This window comes from Paroedura picta, chromosome 5, assembly GCF_049243985.1.
Source record: "Paroedura picta isolate Pp20150507F chromosome 5, Ppicta_v3.0, whole genome shotgun sequence".
Lineage (NCBI taxonomy): Eukaryota > Metazoa > Chordata > Lepidosauria > Squamata > Gekkonidae > Paroedura > Paroedura picta.
The window spans coordinates 102,997,705-103,018,995 of NC_135373.1; the positions used below are offsets into that span (position 1 = coordinate 102,997,705).

The following is a 21,291-nucleotide window of genomic DNA, read 5'->3' on the forward strand; positions in this document are numbered from 1 at the left end:
ATGTCACCTTATCTCCAGACTACAGGTATCAGTTCCTCTGGAGAAAATTAATTATTTGGAGAGTGGATCATTCCCTGGAGCTGGCAACCCTAGCCCCCTGTCAGGGAGGACCTGGCAACCCTACTCAGACATGGGTTTCTACCTGAACATTCTTGTTGAAACTGGCTACATTTTGAGCTGTTGTAGACACTGTCGCCTAAAAAGACTTAATGTGTCCACTGTTCTTTCTGAAGAGGCTGATAAGCATGAAGTTATGCAGTGGTTTCTGAATTTTCTTGAGTTAACATGCTGCTCCACCTCTTGATAAAATGCACTTCCTGCCCCCCCCCCCCAAATATGTTGAAATTGAGTCCGAAGTAAAGACTATGCCCTCAGTTACTCCTTCTAGAAAGTTGCATTCTGTCTTAGTCATCAGGTGAAAAAGTCTGGTTGTTACTTATTGCTGTCTCTTCAGTGGAAAGTGCAAACCTTTGAACAGGCTAGCGCTGTCTGACTCATAGGCTTATTGTCTAAAGATGGGCTCTAGACTTGTGTGCTCGGTTGAAATGAAATAACGTTTTTAGTTGCTCACTAGATTGGTTGTAAGGTATGGAAACCATAACATGCCAGTTGAGCTGTTTTAAGAACAGTTTAATGCAACTTACGTTGGAAGCGAGCATGAGCTGACATGTTTCTGTTGGGGTGTGGGCTTGTTAGTGTAACTTAGGAAAGAACATCTCCCCAAAGCAGTTCCGCTCCTGTTGCAGGGCAATCCCAAGTGTTCCTCTGGATCTGTGGCTGGTAGCAGAGGCACTTGCACACATAATCTTCATACTGTGTTAATCAGCTATAGCCATTTCTTGAAAAGTGCAATCTGGCAATCCAAGCTCTGATGACTTCCAAGTTATATTATTGTAATGTTCTCTTTATTTGGTACAAAATGTGGCAGCTAGGCTAAGGTTGGCTAGAGGAATTGTATCATCCTTGTGTTGGGGTATCAACCTTGTAGTGCTTATCCATCTGCTTATGGCAGTCTTTCTCAAGTACGGTTTTGTGAAACCCTGTTTTTTTTTCATGACCCTGGGAGAGTTTCCTGAATGGGTTAATTAATTTTAAATATATTTTAAAATTTGTTAAACATTTTATTGGGTGTTATGATCATATGTAGTTATGTTGACCGACCCACCCCTTCCCAAAATGGCCAGGGATGGGCTGGGAGGGGCTCTTGTTGGGCGTGTATACAGTTATGTTTCCCAACCGTATTCTGCACAAACACAACACTTCTCAAAGCCTGAAGAATGTTTTGGGGGTGTCTCAAGGCTGGCTTATGGATGCAATTCAAAGTTCTGGTCCTTGGCAGCAATATGCCAGGGTCACCTATTGGTGTCGGGATATGGCTCCCCCTCGCCACTTCCCCTATTGGATGTTGTTATGGGGGGTTGGATAGTTGACTTATACCACCATGTTTCTTACTCATATGTTCTAATTTTTTACATTCTGTCTTAATTTTTAATGGGGTTTTGTTGGGTTTTTATTAATGGACTGTTGGTGGGTAATAAAAATCTAAAATAATAATAATAATTAATAGTACCTTTAAAGCTCTAAATGGCTTGAGAGCCAGGGTGCCTGAAGGACCAGCTCCTATCCGGCATGCCTCTTGAGTCTTGTTTCCAAATACCTGTTTTGGTGTTGAGGCAAGTGGTGACTAAAGAGGGCATTTTCACTAGTGACACCATACCTTTGTAATGCCCTTTCCTTGTGTGGTACTATTTTTTTTGGCCTTGTGCCTAAAAGAAAGTACCTAGTTACCTAGGCTTTCATTTAGGGGTTTTATCTTAGAAGAGGAGTTGGCTTTTATACTCTGCTTTTCACTACCCAAAGGAGTTTCAAAGCAGCTTATAATTGTTTCCCTTCCTCTCCCTACAATAGACACCCTGTGAGGTAGATGGGCTGAGAGAGCTTTGAAAGAACTACTCTGTGCAAACAGCTCTAACAGATGGTGACTAGCTCCAGATGACTGCATGTGGAGGAGTGGTGGTTCAAATCTGACACTCCAGATTAGAGGCCTCCGTTCCTAACCACTGTACCAAACTGGCTTTTATGGTGCTTATGCCCAATGGCTTTTTAATTGTAAGCTGCTTTGAGCAGGACTCTGCAGAGGCAGCATAGAAATAGTCTAAGTAAGTAATTAATTCAAGGCCCTTTTGTGGAAGCTGCATACAGAGTCCTCATCTGTATCCAGCGGGTCTTTGAGCCTATGAAGAGCACTGAAATACTTGCTCTTGCAGCCTCCGTAGGGCAATGTACAAACACTTGTCATTATGGCAGGGGCCATCCAATGGGTCACTTATAGGCAACAGAAAATGACTGCAAGCATGCGATTCAACAGCATGCTTGAATGTTTTGTTGTGTATCCTGATTGTAGTATGTTAGATTGGTATGGGGTGCAGGGAGAGCATCTTTCAAATGTACTCTTGGCATATATTGAAGCATTCACAAAGCCTGTTCACTCACTGGTATAAACTGTGTGTGGGTGAATTGGACTTGATGAAACACTTTAGGGTTGAGAACTAGGGAAACAGGCAAAGAGCCTGTCTCGATATGCTGTTCCCTCCCCCATCCATGCGATGTTATTCAGAGTAAAAGGTATTGTCATTTTGTATGAAGTTAAAAAAACAAAACCCAAAGCTGTCCAGGTAAATGTGTGCATAGAAATTACCCAGAAGAACTAGAAACAAAGAAGCAGTGCGTGAGCACATGTTCCCTCACCTGGATAGCCCCAGCTAGTGCTTTCACATCGGATCTCAGAAACTGAGTGGGGGCAACTGTGGTTGGATGGGAGACCACCAAGGAAGCCTAGATTTGCTAAGCAGAGGCAGGCTGTGGCAAACTCACCTCTGACCATTTCTTGCCTCGAATATTATTATTGACTATTTATTCAGTGTATTACCTGCCACTCCTGGCAAGCTGGCTTGTGGCGGGTTACACAGCAATCAAATACAATAAAATCCCCATTAAAACCCATACAATTTACAACAAAACCCCCCCAACAAAAACAATAGCATGGTGGCAAAATAAAATATAAGAGCTCTATGGAAAGTGGAAAGCTGTCTATGTGACTGCTGTATATTCCCCCTATATTCCTTTCACTTAAAATTATGGGTTTTCTTTAGCCTTGTCAGAGCTTTTCTTTCCCTTGTTTAATCTGTTGATAGTGCTGTAAGAGCACCTGAGGAATGTGTGACCAGGAGGAGGGAGAGCAAAGTTTCATTATAAAAGTTGTACTACAAGAACAAATTCATTGCCCTCGCATGTATCCTTCTTTTCCCCTCCCCTTCTGTTCCTTTCCTTTTAAGGATTTCATCTTAATTTCAGATATGACCCCCTTGAGGGTCACAGAATTGTTTAATTAGCAGCAATACTTGGCATCCCTTAAATGTTGTGTTGCATAATACTGCTAGATACTCCCTAAGAGAGCATCTTGGGAACATGCTGGAAAACCCTTTAGTCCTGCATTTTTTTGTGGGGGGGGAGGGGTTACTTCCTTTTTTTTTAGCTGCACAGGACCACATTTCAGTTGCTTCCTGCCACTGGTGTAACTTGGTGAGCTATGTGGCTTGATGAAATCACTTGGAGACTATACAACTCTGTTGGAGAGTCTTGTGCAAGGTCCAAGAGCCTTGTGTGTGAGTGGGCAGCATTTCTGTTCGTGCATCAGAGGAGGGTTTTTTTTTATAATGACGGCCTGTTGCATTTTATTCTTCCCAGGATGGTAGAAATAAAGGACTGCTTCTTAAAGTATGCAGTTTAATCCCTGAGCAAAATATCTACTTGTGTCTGCATACTGACCATCAAAACTGCTCTTTCTCTTTGCAGGCCATACTGATATTTCTGGTTTCTTTTAACAGCCCTGGACTGGAAACTTCCACTGGATGAGAGCTCTGAACTCTGCTTCCAGTTATAACAAAGGCGTGCTAGCACTCCTTTGGGCTGTGTGTGTCTCATTTGCTTTGTGTACTTAGACACTTCAGGTGTTCAGGTATGTCAGAAGCAATCAGGCATGAAAACATTTTGCTTTGGGGCTGGCATTTGTATTGCTGCAGCTGGTAGGCTAAAATACCGTCCTTTTTGGAAATACTAGTAAGATGACACCACATTTCAGAATAACTATCAACTTTTAGTGAGCTCTTTTAGAATGGAGTTTGTGTATGGACCTGAACTGTAGATAAAATGTGGCATGTTTGGAACATGGCATGACTTGAATTCGCACATATAGGAGGCTTCTGTCTTACAACTTTGTAGTCAATCTGCTATCTAAATTGGCATTGATTATCAGTTTATATATGAATTGTTAGGTTAGGGGGTCCCCCTTCCTCCATTTTGCACAGTAGTGTACTGATCTCCTGACTGCAGGCTGAAATTTCCTGGTGGAACCTTGGGATGTACAGGCATTACCATCTCTGGTTAGTCATTATGTAGTAGGGAAGTTGTATGACTAGTGAACTTCCTTTAGGAATACTGGACTTTCTTAGAGAATGCTTGATCTAAACCTGAAAAGGAACTATAAAAATAAAAGTTCATATAATGCATAATGCAGATTCCTTTATATTTCTGGAAGGCAGCCCTGAGCCAGAGGTTCCTATGTGAACCCAGATGACAAGCAGAACTTTCAAACTTAGTTGGAAAATAATATCGTTACACTCTAAAGTGTTCATGACTTTCACACAGCTCATCATAACTGGGACAATTCTTTGCATGAACAGATCAAAGAGAACCTAGTGCCATTTTCATATGCAAATTCTTTTCCTGTTTGCATTTGGCTTTTAGGCAAATGTCTTCTCTAATGTATCTGCAGGTAGTGCTCTAACAATGCTGGGTTTCCTTTAGGAATCACAGGATCATAGAGTTGAAAGGGATCTCCAGGGCCATCTAATCCAATCCCCTGTAGAATGCAGGAACTCACAACTACCTGCCCACCCACAGATGACCCCCCAAAAACAACAACAACAACACAGAATCCCTGGCCAGCCTGGCCTGGAGGAAATTTGCCTCCTGACCCCAAAGTAGCGATTCACATTTTCCTGGGTATGCAAGAAAAGGCCACATATTTCTGTCAGATGGTTATGTAGCCTCTACTTTAAAAACTTCAAGGGAGGAGAACTCACCACCTCCCAAGGAAGCCTGTTCCACCAAGGAACCACTCAAATTGTTAGGAACTTCTTTGGGATGTTTAGCTGGAATTTCTTTTGAATTAATTTTGTCTCATTTGTTCTGGTCTGACCGTATGCGGCAACAGAAAACAACTCTGCTCCATCCTTCATGTGGCAGCCCTCCAGATACTTGAAGATGGCTATCATATCACCTCTTAGGCATCTTCTTTCCAGGCAAAGCTCCCTCAACCTTTCCTCCTGAGGCTCTGTTACAGCTCTACCTGTAGATACATATGGGCTGGTGTTAAAACTACTTGCACTTTACTAACACCAGCCCATATGTATCATTTCTGTTATAGCCGTGGGGAAAGAGCTGCTAAACTTGATAATGTGAATACATGCACTGCATATAGCCTCTTATCCATTCAGAGGACACATGGGTATATCCCGTTAAATTAGTGCATTGTTAGTGGCCACTTTTGTACCAACATCAGTTATGGATTTATTCTTATGTAACCTTTTCCTGTGAATCTTTTTGGGAGCATGTCCATGGCTTCTTAAATATTAGTCCTTAGCATTGCCCTGCTTACCAAATTATATTCACTCTTCTGCATATGCCACAGCCAGACTCATACTGAAGAGTTTATTTGGTGTTGTTACACTCTTTATATTTTGAAGGCATTGCAGAAGTCCCTTCCTTCATGCAGTTTTGTCTGGCAAGATGGTCTGAAGGACAGTCTGTTTATGTGGGACACAGGGACACTTCATTTTCTCTTGATGCTGCTGTTGGTTTTAAACAAAGGAACTGTTTCCTTTGGCTGTTGAGCTAAGACAGACGTTTTTCTATGTTGAACAGGATAGCAGTTTCCTGTTTGTTCTACTTTGGGTTAAGGCTCAAACAGATCAGCTGCCACTTGTGCATGTGGTCTATACATTTCTCCCACTCTTCTTCCTGGAACTGACATGGTGTTCCCACTCCCCTGTCTCACACAATAACCTTGTGAGGGAAGCGGGTCTCAAACTTGGACCTGTATTGGCAGGCTCTGCTGAGAATGAGCTTCGTAGCTGAGTGGGGCTTTGAATTCAAGTCTCAGCAGTCCTAGGCTGACATTAACTGCCATAGACATGTGGTCTCTGTATTTGGCCGATTTCCCCTCAGTATTTCTTCCTAAGGGCTTCTTTCTTCACAGAGATTCAGTACTAGACATTATCTTGACTCAGAGGCAAGCAGTTGAAGAGCAGGTTGTGGATAGTCAGCCTTGGGTGTATGTTCAGTTTCTACAACCCATGTGTCTTTTAACCCCAGCATCCTTTATACATAATGGAGCAATTACACATTTAAACACAAAATTACTGCCATTTACAGTTAGTTTGCCCCTGAGACACTTTTGCTCTCTAATTCTCATCAGTGGTTAGTTTAACCTCTAATAAGTTGAGTGGTGGGTGGGGGAGAGTCTATCATAGCTCTGTTCAGTTTAGAAAAACAGCTAACCCAAGTAGCTTAGTAAATGAGCCATGGTCATCACCACTCTAGTTAACTTCCGTTTAAGGTCACTTCTAAAGTTATAATTGCTGGACTGCATTGTGGGACTTATTCCTGTGCTTGTGCAGCATAATCTGATATCATAAGGCTGAGAATTAAGGATTTCTGTGTACAAACAAGGCTATATTTTAGCTTCCCTGGCACTTTTGCAGTAGAAGCGGGGAGGGCTTCAGTTTTAAAGCTACTTGAGGCTTGTCAGTTTGTTCTTGAGTTACAAAAACATTATAACATTGCAGACTCAAGAGCTTCCATGGTTCTTTGGCCTGTGTAAACTTCCTCCACAATTTTTAAGATGATGGTTTTCCTAATCTCTTGGTAATAGAGTGCTTGTACAGAAAAAAAGAGAGAGATTCCATTTTTGTAGGGAAATGGCAAAGCCATTTGTGAAACCAGTATGCTTTTCCTCCTGTTGTATGCTCTGTCTGTGGGGCAGCTTTTAGCCAGAGAATAGCCCATGGGGAGGGAAGCACAGCCTGAAGGCTCACTGAAAGCTTCCTTTCTTAAACTACTTGTGGCACTTCTGCTTACTATCTGTTGGTGCGTAGGGTCTCCACAGGACAGTTAGTGTTGGGGTGTTTCAAGTTTACTCAGTGCTGCAAGCTGCATCTCTTTACACTTCCTGTGTAGCCTGGAACGTGGGAAATGCATGAGTAGATATCAGAGTGCTAGTAAAACTTTACACAAATGCCCACTTGGACTGGGATTCTGGAGGACTTCCTGGTCTAGAGGTGCTTTACACAATAGCTCCTTGTTTAAGATACTAGGTGACAATTTGTTGAGAACTTTTGGAGTTGCTGTTACTTATTACTGTCTGTTATCACTAGACTTGATTAGTGATGAAAACTGTTAGCTCCAGAGAGATTGTCTTGCTTTCTGCTGTGAAACTAGTTGCTGCTTAAATTCAAGCTTGCCAGACCTTATAAAACAAATGGTGAAGCAGGAAAGGGGGAGAGGTCTCTGCACAGTATCAGAAGGCCATGATATAGCTATAAAAGATTATGAGGAATGCTGCAACGATGACCAATTTATTTCCACTGTCCAGGATAAATGTACAATCTATATTTCCGTTTTTCTGTATCTTGGTATTTTTTTTAATGGGCTGTTGAATAACTTGCCTCTATTAGTCCTATCTGCAATAAATATACATTGGCCAGGATACCAAAAGAGTAAACTAGTAAAAATCCCAGATTTTGCCAAGTGTGACATGGGAACTACGTGAAGACAGCAGTCTTGTGTATTCAAACAGTGGTCAATGTTGAGCAGCAGAATTTAACAATATTTGTGGTTTCCAGCAGATCAGTAATGGAAAGGTTATGGGAACTTTCAGCTGTGTTTCTGTCTTCTCTCAGCCTTAAGGTCAGAAATGAACCTTGTGTGGAGGTGATGGGGGGTGGGGGAGAGCAAATACTAGGGAATGGTTCAGTGTGCTTTTCTCCCAACTGCTTCTCTACTAGGAATCGCTTGCCCCACTTTTCTGCTTAACTTCTGACTACTGGCAACCAGCATTTGGAGATCCTAAGAGCAATAACCGTATAAGGGCTTCTGCTTTGGGAGGAGTAGCAGAGTGGCCCCCAACCTTTTTTGAGCTGGGGACCAGGGGGGGGGAGAGGGAGGCCTGGGGACTGGGGGAGGAGAGGGAGGTGCCCGTGCCTCCCCCCCCCTGCAGCGCGGTGCTCGCTGAGCTGGGAGGCGGCCGATTGCGGCCCAGCACCGAGGTCTCTATGGCCGGGTGGTTGGGGAACACCAGTTTAGAGGAAGAATTTAGTGGAGAAGTTAGCCCCTGTGAAGGCTTGTGACCACAGCTGTTTGGGAGAAATGATTTTGATGCTCTTCAACAGATAGGAGTAGGATACCAAACCAGAAGGGAATACTCAATCTTTCCCCCCTTCAAGGAATCCTTTAAGTCAACCATAGCACAAGAAGAGCTTGCATAGATACATGATCTGTTTTGTAGCATGCTTTGGAGGAACTATTAGCAGTGTTTTATGCTGAGCTTTCAAAGCCAGTGAGGACAGGACACTTTGCCTTAAGTCCTGAACAATGTCCTGTGCCTTGAAGGTCCTGTTGCCTGGGGAGACATGGTGAACTCTAAACCAAACCCTCTGAGCAGCAGGGATGTGCTGGAGTCTCCTAAGTCGCTGCTGTCATCTTAAAGTGAGATTATTCTATTGAGTGGTCATGAAGAATGTGTTCTCCCTCTGGAATGTTTTCCTTGTGGGCATACTGTCTCTTGACTCTGCTGAGAAGGCATGTACTGTGCACATGGTAATAGGAAACAACAGTTGCTGAGCATGCTTTATTAGATTTAAAGTTTGGAATATCTTATTCCAAGTTAAATGCTGAGATGCTGCCAGTTGAGCTTAAGTGTGCTAACGATGGAGACTGAAACAAGCCACTACCTCCAAGGTAGTTTCCGTGCTGTTTCCGTGCACCAGTCCCTGTACTCTTTGTGGAGCTAATTAATATCAGTTTCACTCTGGAGTGCAATGTGTTCTGGGCCTAACTCTTCAATTAGCAGTGTTTCCTGGGTCTAACTCTGCGATTTCTCTTGCCTTCCTTGCAAACTAGACTTTTGTGATGCAGCTGCATCAGCAGATGGAGCATAGAAGTCATATGTGCCTCCAAACCATAATCCCTGGAAAAGGTGATGCAGATCTTGTAGAGAACCCTTTTTCAGATGCAATATTCAATTAACCCTTGCATCAGAAATGAGCAAATTTAGTAAGATTCCATAACTCAGGCAAGAACCAAAACCTTATTTGTAGGAGTATCATCTTTATTTCTTTGTCAGAAAAGTGCATGATATTTATTACGAGATAATCCTTTGGTGGCTGGCCTTCTCAGCTGGTCAGCAGCAAGTCCTTTTTGTGGATAAAGCTTATTTCCTCACTTATCCCAGGATCCTTCCAGATAGTAACTGCTTGTCAGCATGGATAATACTTGTCAACAAGCCCATAACTCAGTCCTGTTCATCCCATTTTCCCATTGACATGGAGTGTGTGAAATACAGAATAGGATAAGTGGAACTGGGACGATTGTATTTTTCAGTTTGCCAGACAGTCTAGACAGTTACGTTATAGAATGAAATGAAATATGTCTTTTTTCAGTAGCAGAAGTGTCTACATTATTTTAAATGTTCTGTTTAAGTACGTTGTCTGAGGAGAGAAAATATTTGGAAAAAAAAAGTCTGATTTGAGGTAGAACGTTTGTGCCTACATTAGAATGAGGAATTTTAATATTCCCAAGTGAATCATAGAGGTTTTGTCTTCATGTCACCACCTTGGTCTGCAGTGGAACAGCTAGATTTGGATCCAGGAGCACTTTAGAGACTAACGACTGTTAGGAGGTCTAAGCTTTTGATAATCAAAGCTTGTTTTGTCAGGAGTTTTGAACTCTGTTTATTTGTACTCTCCAAATCTCTCTTGCATTCAATATCAGTAGCATTATCCTTTTGGTGAACTAGCAGAGGGTGTGCCTCCCTTTTCAGGATTCCGAAGTCCGTTGTGTATTGTTGAACATGTCACTTCGGTTAATCACTGTCTCAGCTTAGTGCCTTTAGCACATGTATCATCTTCAAATGTTCTGTCTGATAAAATGCACCGGTACATGGAGAGCTAGTAATGCTTCCCCCAGTAGCCAGTTTTACTGTGTTTCAGCCCTTGCCATCATAGAACTGTGTCCAGAAAGGCTATAGAAACCAATGGGTCTGTGTCAATAAGGCCACAGGAGTAGACCTGGATGCCAAACAGCTGTTGTCCATGGAGTCTCTCAAGGAGCATTATCAGCTACAGCAACCTTCTAGAAGCAGTTCTTATGCTTTGTGCTTAGAGAGCAAGTATCCGGGTGTGTAGCTTCCAAGGACGAGAGGTCCGATTTCTTTGCAGAATTGGAGCTGGCCCAATGAATCGGGCTTTATAGCTTTCACTTTGTTATGGTCATATAAGTGTAACCACCTCACCCCTTGCTCAACCTGCGCACTGCTCCTACCAGTTAGGCAGCATCTGCTGTGTAATTACATCTTATGGCTATTTCTCTGTTGTTAGTTTGAAAAAGCCATGCTGGGGCAGTCTGGGGAAAAGTCCTGTCAGCAGAACCAGGGCTGGCTCCAGCAAATCACTTCTTCTGAAAGCGGCCATTATGAACTCCAGCAGAGCTCCTCTGTGATGAGGCTTCCCCTAATCCAAGGAATAGGGGGCTGAGTAGCATTCAAGGAAGCTTAATCTGTTGGATTCTTGGAACACTCAGTGAAAAATTAAAACATCTGGCATCTTTCCTTGAAGAAGGTTTTGTAGAAATGCAACTGAAATGGTTTTTGCCTTTTTCATTCTTTAGCAATTTTATCATAGGACATTTTGTGCAGGTACCTCTTAGCAATAACATACGAGGCTCTAAGTAAACCCAACTTTAATGTTCATTGTTCTTTTAGCAAAGTACCCTTAAGTACTATGTCCTACTCACTTTCCAACACAATTCCTTTTTAAAGTAGTCTTCTGTTTAGTATACTGATCTAGTTGAGGGATCACAGAGGCACAAAAACAATTTAATATGTGTAGAAAAAGTAAACAGCAGGCTAAGAGGGCAATATAAATAGTACTGGAGAAAAATGCAGACAGAAAAACTTTTCTCCAGATAATTCTAAAATCTACAGGGCACTTTGCTTCTTTTAACTTCCCTAATTCCCTAATTGTTGGGCATGACTTGATGCCAAAGGTATGGAGGAAAGCAATGAAATCCCCCCCCCCCAAAAAAACCTAAGGTTAGAGGTTGTGCAGAACCTTTAATAAACGGGATTTCTATGTTCTTTACAACAGTGGTCCCCAACCTTTTTATCACCAGTGACTGGTCACTGCTTGACAATTTTACTGAAACCCCGGCGGGGGGGGGGTAGTCTTTTGCTAAGGAACATTGCTGCGTGATCCCCTGCTCCGCTTGCTTTCCTGTTGATGCCCCTGACTTCCTGCCACCCGCTGGGGGGCGCTGCCAGCAGCAGCTGCGCAGTGCCACTCTGAGGGGGAGCCCCAGCCATGGCGGCTGCTGGAGAACACCAAAGGTGAGCCAGCAGCAGAGTGGCAGGGCAGCCCCTGAGGCAGCTGTTGGGAAGGAGCCGTTGCCCGGTACCGAGTGATCCATGGACCAGGGGTTGGGGACCACTGCTTTACAACATAGTGTGCTAGTTATTGCAATGTGCCACTTCTGTCCAGGTGTAGTAAATAGCTTTCCAGAATGTTGTGGTTTTTTACAGTGTGAAGACAGTGAGTGGGAAGTTCCTGGCCATCTTCCAGTTTCATAGCCAAAGCATGAACCATTCCTAAAAACCTGTGTGAGGTGGTACAGAAACTTTAAAGGTCAGAAGGGGTATGTTGAATGGAGGGGCAGCTATGTCTTTTGCCCTAAACCCTGCGGAGGGAGAGTGAGATTAAAAATGCACTAGATTTCCTTCACCAACGTTTGTCTTCCCCAAACGGGGTTACTTTTGATCTCAGAAACCCACAGGAGAAAAATGGTTAGGGAAAAGTGTTGGAAATGGATTGATAGTTCCTATTCCAAGAAGCAAAAGCAGAATATGAGTACCGTAATTGCTGAAATCAGTTGTGTACCACAGAAAAAACAGTTGGCAGAAAAAAGCAATAAATCATCATTATGCAAGTGAGATGTACAGCCTTCTGCAGTAAGTTAGGGGAGGAACTTGTGCAGATGTTTTGACATCATCCACGGTGCCTAGTAGGTATTAATGGAAGCTGAGGGTGATAGGCAGATATGTCTCATTCAGCTTGAATGGAGCTTGTTTTATCTTGAACAAGAAAAAAAGCATTTTTGTCTCTTTGCTTTATGGTCAAATGGCCCACTACAAGGCAGGCTCTTTGTTGTCCTTAACCCCTTGGATTCCCACATTATGTAATAAGAAGATGCAATCTTTCATCTTGTGTCTGTTAGATCGTCATGGAACTGGTAAAGCCTTAATAGTTCCTTGCAGACTAATAGAAAAAAGTATTATCGGGAAGTCTTTTAAAAGGTTGACTTCAACTCTTTAATAGCTTAACCTTCCTAAAAGCTAGTCCAAGTCGGAATGATGATTATGGTCCTGTAAAAATGTAGTGGCAGATTTAGTGCCACAGAGGCAGTGCTTATTTTTCTCTTAATATCTGCTTGCACAGCCTGGGTTGAGATTTGTCTGTTCCTACTGTACCATTCAACTGAGAGAGCTATAGGTTTGCTCCACTACTTTAAGCAACAAGGAAATATGGCGAATGCAGCTGTGCTCTGTGAGAAGGGAATGGAACTGTGCACACTCTTTGTTCAAGCTGCTTTCTAGATCTCAGTGGCAGCTATAATGAAAAAAATGAGGATGGTTATAGTGACAGGAGCTACATATGGAGACAACTGAGCTGTAAATGCAGTTGTGAAGAGCCAGTGTGAGAGCATGTGCCCAAACTGCTGTTATAGCAAGTGCTCCAGAAAACCTCTTTGGTGTGTGTATGTGAGATTCCTTCTCCCGTGTCAAAGAGTGGCTACCTGCCCAACACTCTTACTGTTTAATTTTTCAAGCATGACTGCATATGCTGATGCAGTAATTATCAGATTAGCTCCTGAAAGAAGCTGGATTCAGCACAGGGGAAGCAAACTTGCCTTTACAGCAGGGTTGTATTGCTTGTCTTCTGCTCACTTGCAGCATCTTCCTGTAGGGCAGGAAGTGTCAAAACAAGTTGTGTCAATGAGTGCTAGAATGTGTCCCTTGAAAAATGAACCTCTGCATGTGGAATCCAGAGGTACTCTGTGCAGTCTCTGAGGTCTTGTTAAGAATCTCTCTGCTTTCAATCAAGAACCTCTTCCTAAGGCACTGATCAGCAGAAACGTTTAGAAAATGTGATATTAACTAAACATCAATCAAATGGTCCAAATTGTTTTTTTAAATCCTTAAACCTGGACCAAGTCTTTCCTGATTTCGTATAGTAGTTGTTCAAGAATTGACAAAACTTGCTCCCAAATTTTAGCTGCAGCACAGATGACATTGAGGCACTGTTTATATTAAAGGTGCAAAGTAGCATTACAGTGCAGAGGATTTTGGAAGAGTGCAACCCTGTCTAGGACTGCACTGTTAGTCCCTTATTCCATGTTTGTTTTTTTTCAGGTGTTGAACAGCCTGCTTTTTTCTGGTGCTACAGAACGAACTTTGCTAGCATTTCTTCAGATATTAGGCTTCCCTGTTGACAGCATGAAGAATAGGATCAGTTCAGGATGCATTATGTACAGCACTGCATGAGGATGTAGTAGCTTATATTGCATTTTGTGGCCTGTTGCCAGTTCCTGTTGAAGTGCATGGACTTTGGGTTTTTAGCATGCAAAGAGTTCTGCCTCACTAAGGAAGCCAAGCTTGATCAGAAGTAGTCTGAATGGTAATTAAGAATTTCTATTAGTGTAACATTGATGGTGGAAATGCCATCAAGTCACACCTGACTTAGGACCACCTCATAGGGGTTTCAAGGCAAGAGACGTCCAGAGGTCTTAGCATCACAGTCCTGGCCTTCCTTGGAGGTCTCCCATCCAAATACTAACTAGAGCTGAGTCTGCTTAGCTTTTGAGATCTGATGAGATCAAAGTAGACAGGATTGTCCAGGTCAAGGCAGTGTAACATTACAACAAAATATAATACATATTACAGTGAACACCTGTATGCTAATACTCGTGTATTAATGCAAGTAATGAAGAACTAAGTCTTCAGGAGGAATTCTTTAGCAAAGCTAGAATTAACATTATGAATTATGAATCAGTACATAAATTGTATTGCATTAATTCTTAAATAATATTAGAAATCGATGGTGAGCAGTTCATGTGTGCATGGGGAACCACGGTTGAGAGTTCTACGGGGACTACAGAACTTCTGCAGTACACTTTGTGAATCATAGTCAAAATGAATCCAGCTTTCTTGCAGTGCCTAAGATACTTTTTCCTCTCTTCCTGCTTGTGCGCCCGAGATGTCTTATGGGAATGTATATGAGTGACCATTGCTTCAGAATTCTGTTCTACAGGTTGCAAACTGCTGCTGTAGTCGAAGCTCCATAAAGTCTGTTGTGCAGAAACCAGAATTTAAGCTTTGTGCTTCTGTGATGAGCAAGTGTGCAACGTACATGGGAAACATAAATAGTACTGGGACAGCCAAAGGAGCAAAGTGAAGTCAAGTATGACAAGATTGCTGGCATGGATACACCCTTGCTGGAAAAAGGGATTTCCAGATCCCTCCCTGGTAGTGTGATGTGCAAGGTCATACCTGTAGGACTGGCCATACAGAACTGAGGCTGGCTCTCCTTTATGTAGGTTAGGCATTCTTTGCTTATCCAGGTAGGTAGTGCTGTGGAAGAGGCAGGGCGGGAGGATTTCCCAGAATACTATACTTCTTAGAGGCTTTCCAAATTATTCTGTTTTCTCTCTGAAGGGCATGAGTAATTATAACTGCATGTTTTCTAAGTAGAAAGGACCCAAGGGGATAAAAATATTTTAGGCTCACTACAGAGTTCCTTTAGTCTGGTTACTTTCAGTTTCGTCATTTCCTGAAAAACCCAATTCAACTGGATGCTCTCATTCTCTGGTGTGTCCTGCTCAATTATGGCCAAAAAAGGCAAGCAGCTAAATTCTTGGAAATTGCAGGAAGCTGTGTAAAGGAGGCTTTGGCTGCAGCTGTTGTCTTACCAGTCATCACAATCTTTTGAGTACAATGAACAGAAGTTTGTTTCCTGAACTCCTCCCTTTCTTCACTAGGGAGTGCCAAATTTCAGCCATCAGAATTGCCGGCTCTCTGAGATCCTTAACACTGTGCCAGTGGAAATACTTGGCTTGGCTGGAAGTTCCAAATCCTTGCCTTGTTTCATTACGGGCTTCGGTTTTATTTTAAGTTGTTGGAGCTAGCTCTAGTGGCAGAAGCTCACAGTTATTTGATGCTTGGTGCAACACTAATACACTTTGCAAAAATTGGGCAATGGTTCATGCCGTGGCACTGCTGCTTTGTACTGCTGACTTCTGGGGTTGCCTTCTCCTAACTTGTGGGTGTAATGAAGAAAGAAAACAAGGAGCACATTTCCAGATGGGGAAGAAGTCCTTCTGGGGCTTGTGGCCCATTGCTACAAATAGCTGTAGATCACTAACTTGGTGAAACTTTTTAATGCCACTATCAAACCCTGTTCCAGAATAGAGAGAACAAGGAGGGGGACCGTCGAGGACTCTTTGCAGAGGGGACCCCACTCTTTCCTCCCAGTCTCTTTGCCTCTGCTGGCTTCCACTTTGTCTTTCCTTTCCCCTTGCAGCCCTTTGCTGTTTTGAATTCCTACAACAGCACAAAAGGTCAACTAATCATTGGAAGGTGTTCTCCGGGTGTCTTAATTTTTTTTCCTTTTAGCTTCTGAGTTTCCTCCAAATCCTGGAGGTTCCCTGGGTTTTCAGAACCATCTTTCCTACCTGTTGTGTAGATTTACACAAAAATCTGCACAGCAGGGCTAACATGGGAAATGGTTTAATGATACTGGTAAATAACAGTAGGACTAGGACTGCTAACATAATCTTAAATTGTAGGTATCTGAAGATATTGGGGAAACTTGTGTAAATTCTGGCCATAATGTCAAGTCAGTGGTGCCAATGATGATAACATTTTTTTTCTTTTAACAGGTCCTTGGTTATAAGCCACCATGGCTCAGAGAGATGTGGACAAATACCTCTATGTGGACAAAAACCTTATCAACAACCCCTTGGCACAGGCTGACTGGGCAGCCAAGAAATTGGTATGGGTTCCATCAGAGAAAAATGGGTTTGAACCAGCTAGCTTGAAGGAAGAAGTGGGAGATGAAGCAATTGTTGAGCTTGCTGAAAATGGAAAGAAAGTGAGAGTAAACAAAGATGATATCCAAAAGATGAACCCACCCAAGTTCTCTAAAGTGGAAGATATGGCAGAACTGACCTGCTTGAATGAGGCCTCTGTGCTACACAATCTGAAGGAGCGATACTACTCGGGGCTCATATATGTAAGTAATAAATTTCTCTGCTTGATTTAGGGTTACTTTAGATGCTGGGTTGTGCTCTAGAATGTAACTTGTATTACAATGTTTCTTTGCCCGCTGCTTTCTACCACTATGTTTTCCCTTTAGTGGAGTCTTTTAGAAGTATCTAGCAGCTTATTGGATTGCAGTAATTGCATGCTTTGTAGGTATTTTATTTTGACATACTCTTTGGAAGAGGCATTAGGTACCATAAACAGGATGTGTGAGCCCAAAATTCAAGGTTCTTTTGATATAAATGTCTGACTTGTCTCTTGCATCTATACCTTCCATGGAAGGAAATACTGATATCAAGCTAACCAGCCACTCTTGAATTCTAGCTTCCAACATGTGCTGTTGTAAAACACATCCTTGGATTTTTAGATTTTCTGGTCACTCCCCACCAAAGTGGCAGCATAACTCTCATGAGCTTGTTGCCATAGAAACAAGGACATTGGGCAGCTTCTTCAAGTTACTGGTTATATAGAAAGCATTAAGATCTTTTAAACTTCAGTGACTCCTTCTAGAAAGGCCCTTTGCTACCTTAAATTAATTTTATGCTACTGTGGGTGCATTGTAGCTTTTCTTTGTTTTGGGTTTTTTTTAAGCTTATATACTGTCTTGTGTATTTGGTGAGCTGTAAATAAAATTGGAAGAAGGGCATGTGGGATGTACATTGTTTCATTTGCAGGTGGTGACTATGTAGCTTCCAGCCTACTTTCAAGTTTCCCATCCTACTTGGGATTCTCTGACCTCATCCCAGAGAACAGAAATCACCCAAATCTGCTTGGGGATCTGTAATCCCAGAAAAGCAATGTCTCTACTGTTTCAGAACAGCTACTGTCATCATGTTAAATTGTATGCTTATCTGGATAACATGATCTTTGTTCTTGCCAGAGCCAGTACTTTTGGTATAAGACTCAACTAGTCAATTTTGCATAGTTTTGTCACTTCATAGACTTGTTAAATCAAAATGCTTGGCTTTGTCAGTCTGGTAAGCATGAAAAAAATGATTAAAATATTTAAACGGGTAATTCTGGGCTAATCTGCAGATTTGTATGCAATACTCTTTAGTTGGTTTTAATACTGTTGACTCACATAAGCCATTCTCAAGTTTCTCGCATCATTAGGACCATTTTAATATTGCTGTTGGTGTGGGAAGGAAATCTAACTCCTGAGAGGTATTGCTTGAGTTTCACTAGCTACAAGCCTATCTGGGTGCAGTCTGTTTGGCCAGGACTCCCACATAAATTCCTGGATAATGCTTGATGCCCATCAGCCCCCCCTGCTCAAGCTTCCACATGACAGATAATGGATAGCTTTAGAGTCCTGCCATAGAATTGTTTTGGAATATAATTCTATTCTGGTTTGAGAAACTGGTTCAGTTTAATAATACTTGTGTTGCTTTCTCACTGGTGGTCTCAACCCGGAACACATGATGCAGAAGAGACTTTATCTCTCTGATGGGTAGAAGCACCTGAGAGAATACGAAGGTCTTTACTTGCAGTAAAATGCATAACCCCCTGCTAGTATAGCTGCTGCCTAGACATGAACATTGGGCATCTGGGCAACAGAGTTGAAGGGAGGGAGGAAACTTGAAGACTGAAGAAGCTAAGAGTTATAGGGAAAAAACTGCACAATAATTGAATTACAAGAATCTCCCCAAGATCCAGTTAGAGATCCAATTATGGACATGCAGTAGGAACTGGTTGGAGGTCTCTCATGCTTGGAGATGTCCATCAGTCATCATGCAGACACCTGCATCATAAAGTAGGAACTGACCCTCTGAGTTGTTCACATGCTTTTCACCACATTGTCTCCTGTTTCTCCCTGGATCCAGTTCTCATTTCCTCCTTGATATCTGCTTCCTTCACAGAACTTCTGAAACAATCTTGTTCCCCCTTTTCCCTGAAGTCCAGTTAGACAAGGATTATAATAACTTCTTCTCCACTAGGCAGCTCCTCACAATTATGTTGACATCATGTTTAACTATATTTTTCCTTTCCTTTCCTTTGTATCCTGTCTCATTAACCTTAATCTTTCAATCTGGTTTTTTTTCTGTGTACCATTGGAGTAGAAATACATATTTGGCTTTTCTTGATGCAACACCACCTTAATGCCAATATCTGAGGGAGATCAGAGTCCATTAGCACCTTTAAGACCAACAAAGATTTATTCAAGGAGTGAGCTTTCGAGTGCAAGCACTCTTCCTCAGACTTTGTTGGTCTTAAAGGTGCCACCGGACTCTGATTTTGTTTTGTTGTGCTGCTTCAGACCAACACAGCTACCCACTTGAATCTATCTTTGGAATATGTTTTTTTAATGTCTATGCTGCCTTTCCAGAGAACCTCCTTGAGCTGGCTTTGCATCGAGTATTGACTCATTGCTTCCATTTAGTGAATGGGTTTGTGCATCCCACATCATCCCTATAGGTCAGAGTTAACAGGTCCTGTAGCTGACTTGTTTTTCAATAAGTATGTGTGCAGCTGAAATTCAACACCTTATTAATGGGTTGGATGTTTTGGGGTAACAACCCTGAGAGGAAGTCATCTGGAGTGTTACTACAGCGAATGTTTGAACAGATTCTGTGACGGCAAAGGGGTGGCAGGTTACAGTAGATGAGTGATTGGGATGTGAGTGTCCTGCATAGTGCAGGAGATTGGACTAGATGACCCATGAGGTCCCTTCCAACTCTATTATTCTATGATTCTAGATGCAAATCTTGCAGTCCATGGAATTCTTTCATATGCTTTTTCAGAAGTGTTGCAGCTTTCAAGATGGAGCTTCTTCCAAATGTTATAAGGTCTCCTGAAATTGGGAGCTGATCCACATGCCAGTCTTGACTTAGGCTCCTCCATATCCGTGGGCCTCTAATGTTTGTTGAAGTGCCACATGATTAAAAAAAAAACATTATTCTATTTGGAATTTTATACCTTGCTTTTCTCCCCAATGTGGGAACTCGGAGATGTTTATATATTCTGCTCTGTGTTTTATCTTCATAACCCATTGAGATAGACTAAGCCGAGTGTATGACTGGTCCAAGGATATCCATTAAGCTTCCATGGCAGATAGGGATTCAAACTTGGTCTTAATTCAGCTTTCTAGCTCTACAGCACACTGGTCCTTTAGTATACTTTTTGGAGCCAGTACATGTGCACAAGAGTTGACAAGATTGCATAATTTCTTCTGCTGATGCTTTGATCCTTGCCTGGGAACAGCAGCATTACTTGCACAGCAAATTTAGCTACACAGGACCCAGGGGAATCCTAATTGGTTGCTCATGCAGACCAGTAAATTATTAATAATTTAGAAGAACTTTTGTCTTAATAGATATCAGGCCATGACTGTTCAAAGGCAAGAGAACTATGCACCATCTATAATTCGGTAACATGCAGTCAGTACTGTTACACCTTTAGCACTCATGAGTATGCAATGTGGAATGCAGATTGCAACTTACAGCTGGTAGCTACATCTAGGAATGTTGGTGTAGGCATTGATATCTTCTCCATAGGTCCAGTAAGGCAGTGGTCCGCAACCTTTTTCAGGCTGCGGACTGGTGGCGGCAGGGAGGGCGATCGCCCGGCTACTCTCACATTGGGAGGAGAAGGGCTGGCTGCAGGGGGCTCCGCTGGGCTGTGCTCCTGCTCCTCTTTTGTGTTCACCCCAATGTTTGTGGCTGGCGCAAATGCGCATGCGTGGCCCGGCCACGCATGTGCGGGAGTGCTGCACATGTGTGTTTGCGGCCACGCATGGTGCAAACACGCATGTGTGGCCTGGCGGGGCCCTGCGGAGGCAGGGAGCCGCGGCCTGGTGCCAGGGCCTTTGCGCCCCGGCACCGGGCCGTGGCCCGGTGGTTGGAGACCACCGCAGTAAGGCATGGAAGGCAAGTGACCGGAGAAGGCTGCCATCACTTCAGACATTGCTACCAAGATGAACTGTGTCTCAGCATAGCGAATGTAGAGTGAGCCTGGTGGGGCTCATTTCTGATCTTGTGCTTGAAGAGAAGTGGGGAGTTGAGACAATACTTCACCCTGCTTTTGAGTACATATGAAGTCTGCACATCATCAGAGGAAGAGACCTTGCTTGAGCTGGGACAGAGGAAGGGTTGGTGGCTGGCAACCAAGATGTTGGAGCAGTGAGAAGACCCAGAGCTGAGCTTAATTTTCCCCTACATTTGGCCTGAGTTATTTCTCCCCCATTGCCAGTTTACCCCTTCTTCAGAGGGCTATATGAATTTAGTGGGCAATAGCTTTCTAATACTGAACCAACTAATGCTGAATCAAGTTTGTGCTTGGTGCACTAGTTATGCACAAGAGTTGTTGGTTGATGTGGTGCACTGATTGCAGTTTTTATGAGTGGTGGGCAGACCCAGTGGTATGAGCCTAACCTGCCTCACAGGAATCCGGTAACACTACGAACTACCAAATTTATACCAGCATAACACTTGAGGTGGAGCTCAATTCAGAAGCACTGCTGGACTCCTTTCTTTCTTTTGCTGCTGCTAACACGGCTACTAATCTGGAGCCAGCATCACAAGGTCCTTGTGAAGACAAAGCAGAAGAAAGAAGACCCTTTTATGCCACCCTTAGGTCCTTGGAGC

At 42.8% G+C, this 21,291-nt stretch overlaps 1 protein-coding gene across 2 annotated transcripts in view; it reads left to right on the forward strand.

Moving 5' to 3' along the window:
* Window positions 1-21,291, forward strand: part of MYH9 (myosin heavy chain 9) — a 70,950-nt gene that overhangs the window by 1,930 nt on the left and 47,729 nt on the right. For both annotated transcript variants that reach the window (XM_077339632.1, XM_077339631.1), the window contains exon 2: window positions 16,327-16,679. In XM_077339632.1, the coding sequence (XP_077195747.1) occupies window positions 16,347-16,679 (333 nt within the window). In that variant the 5' untranslated portion in view covers window positions 16,327-16,346. The remainder of the gene's footprint in view (window positions 1-16,326; window positions 16,680-21,291) is intronic.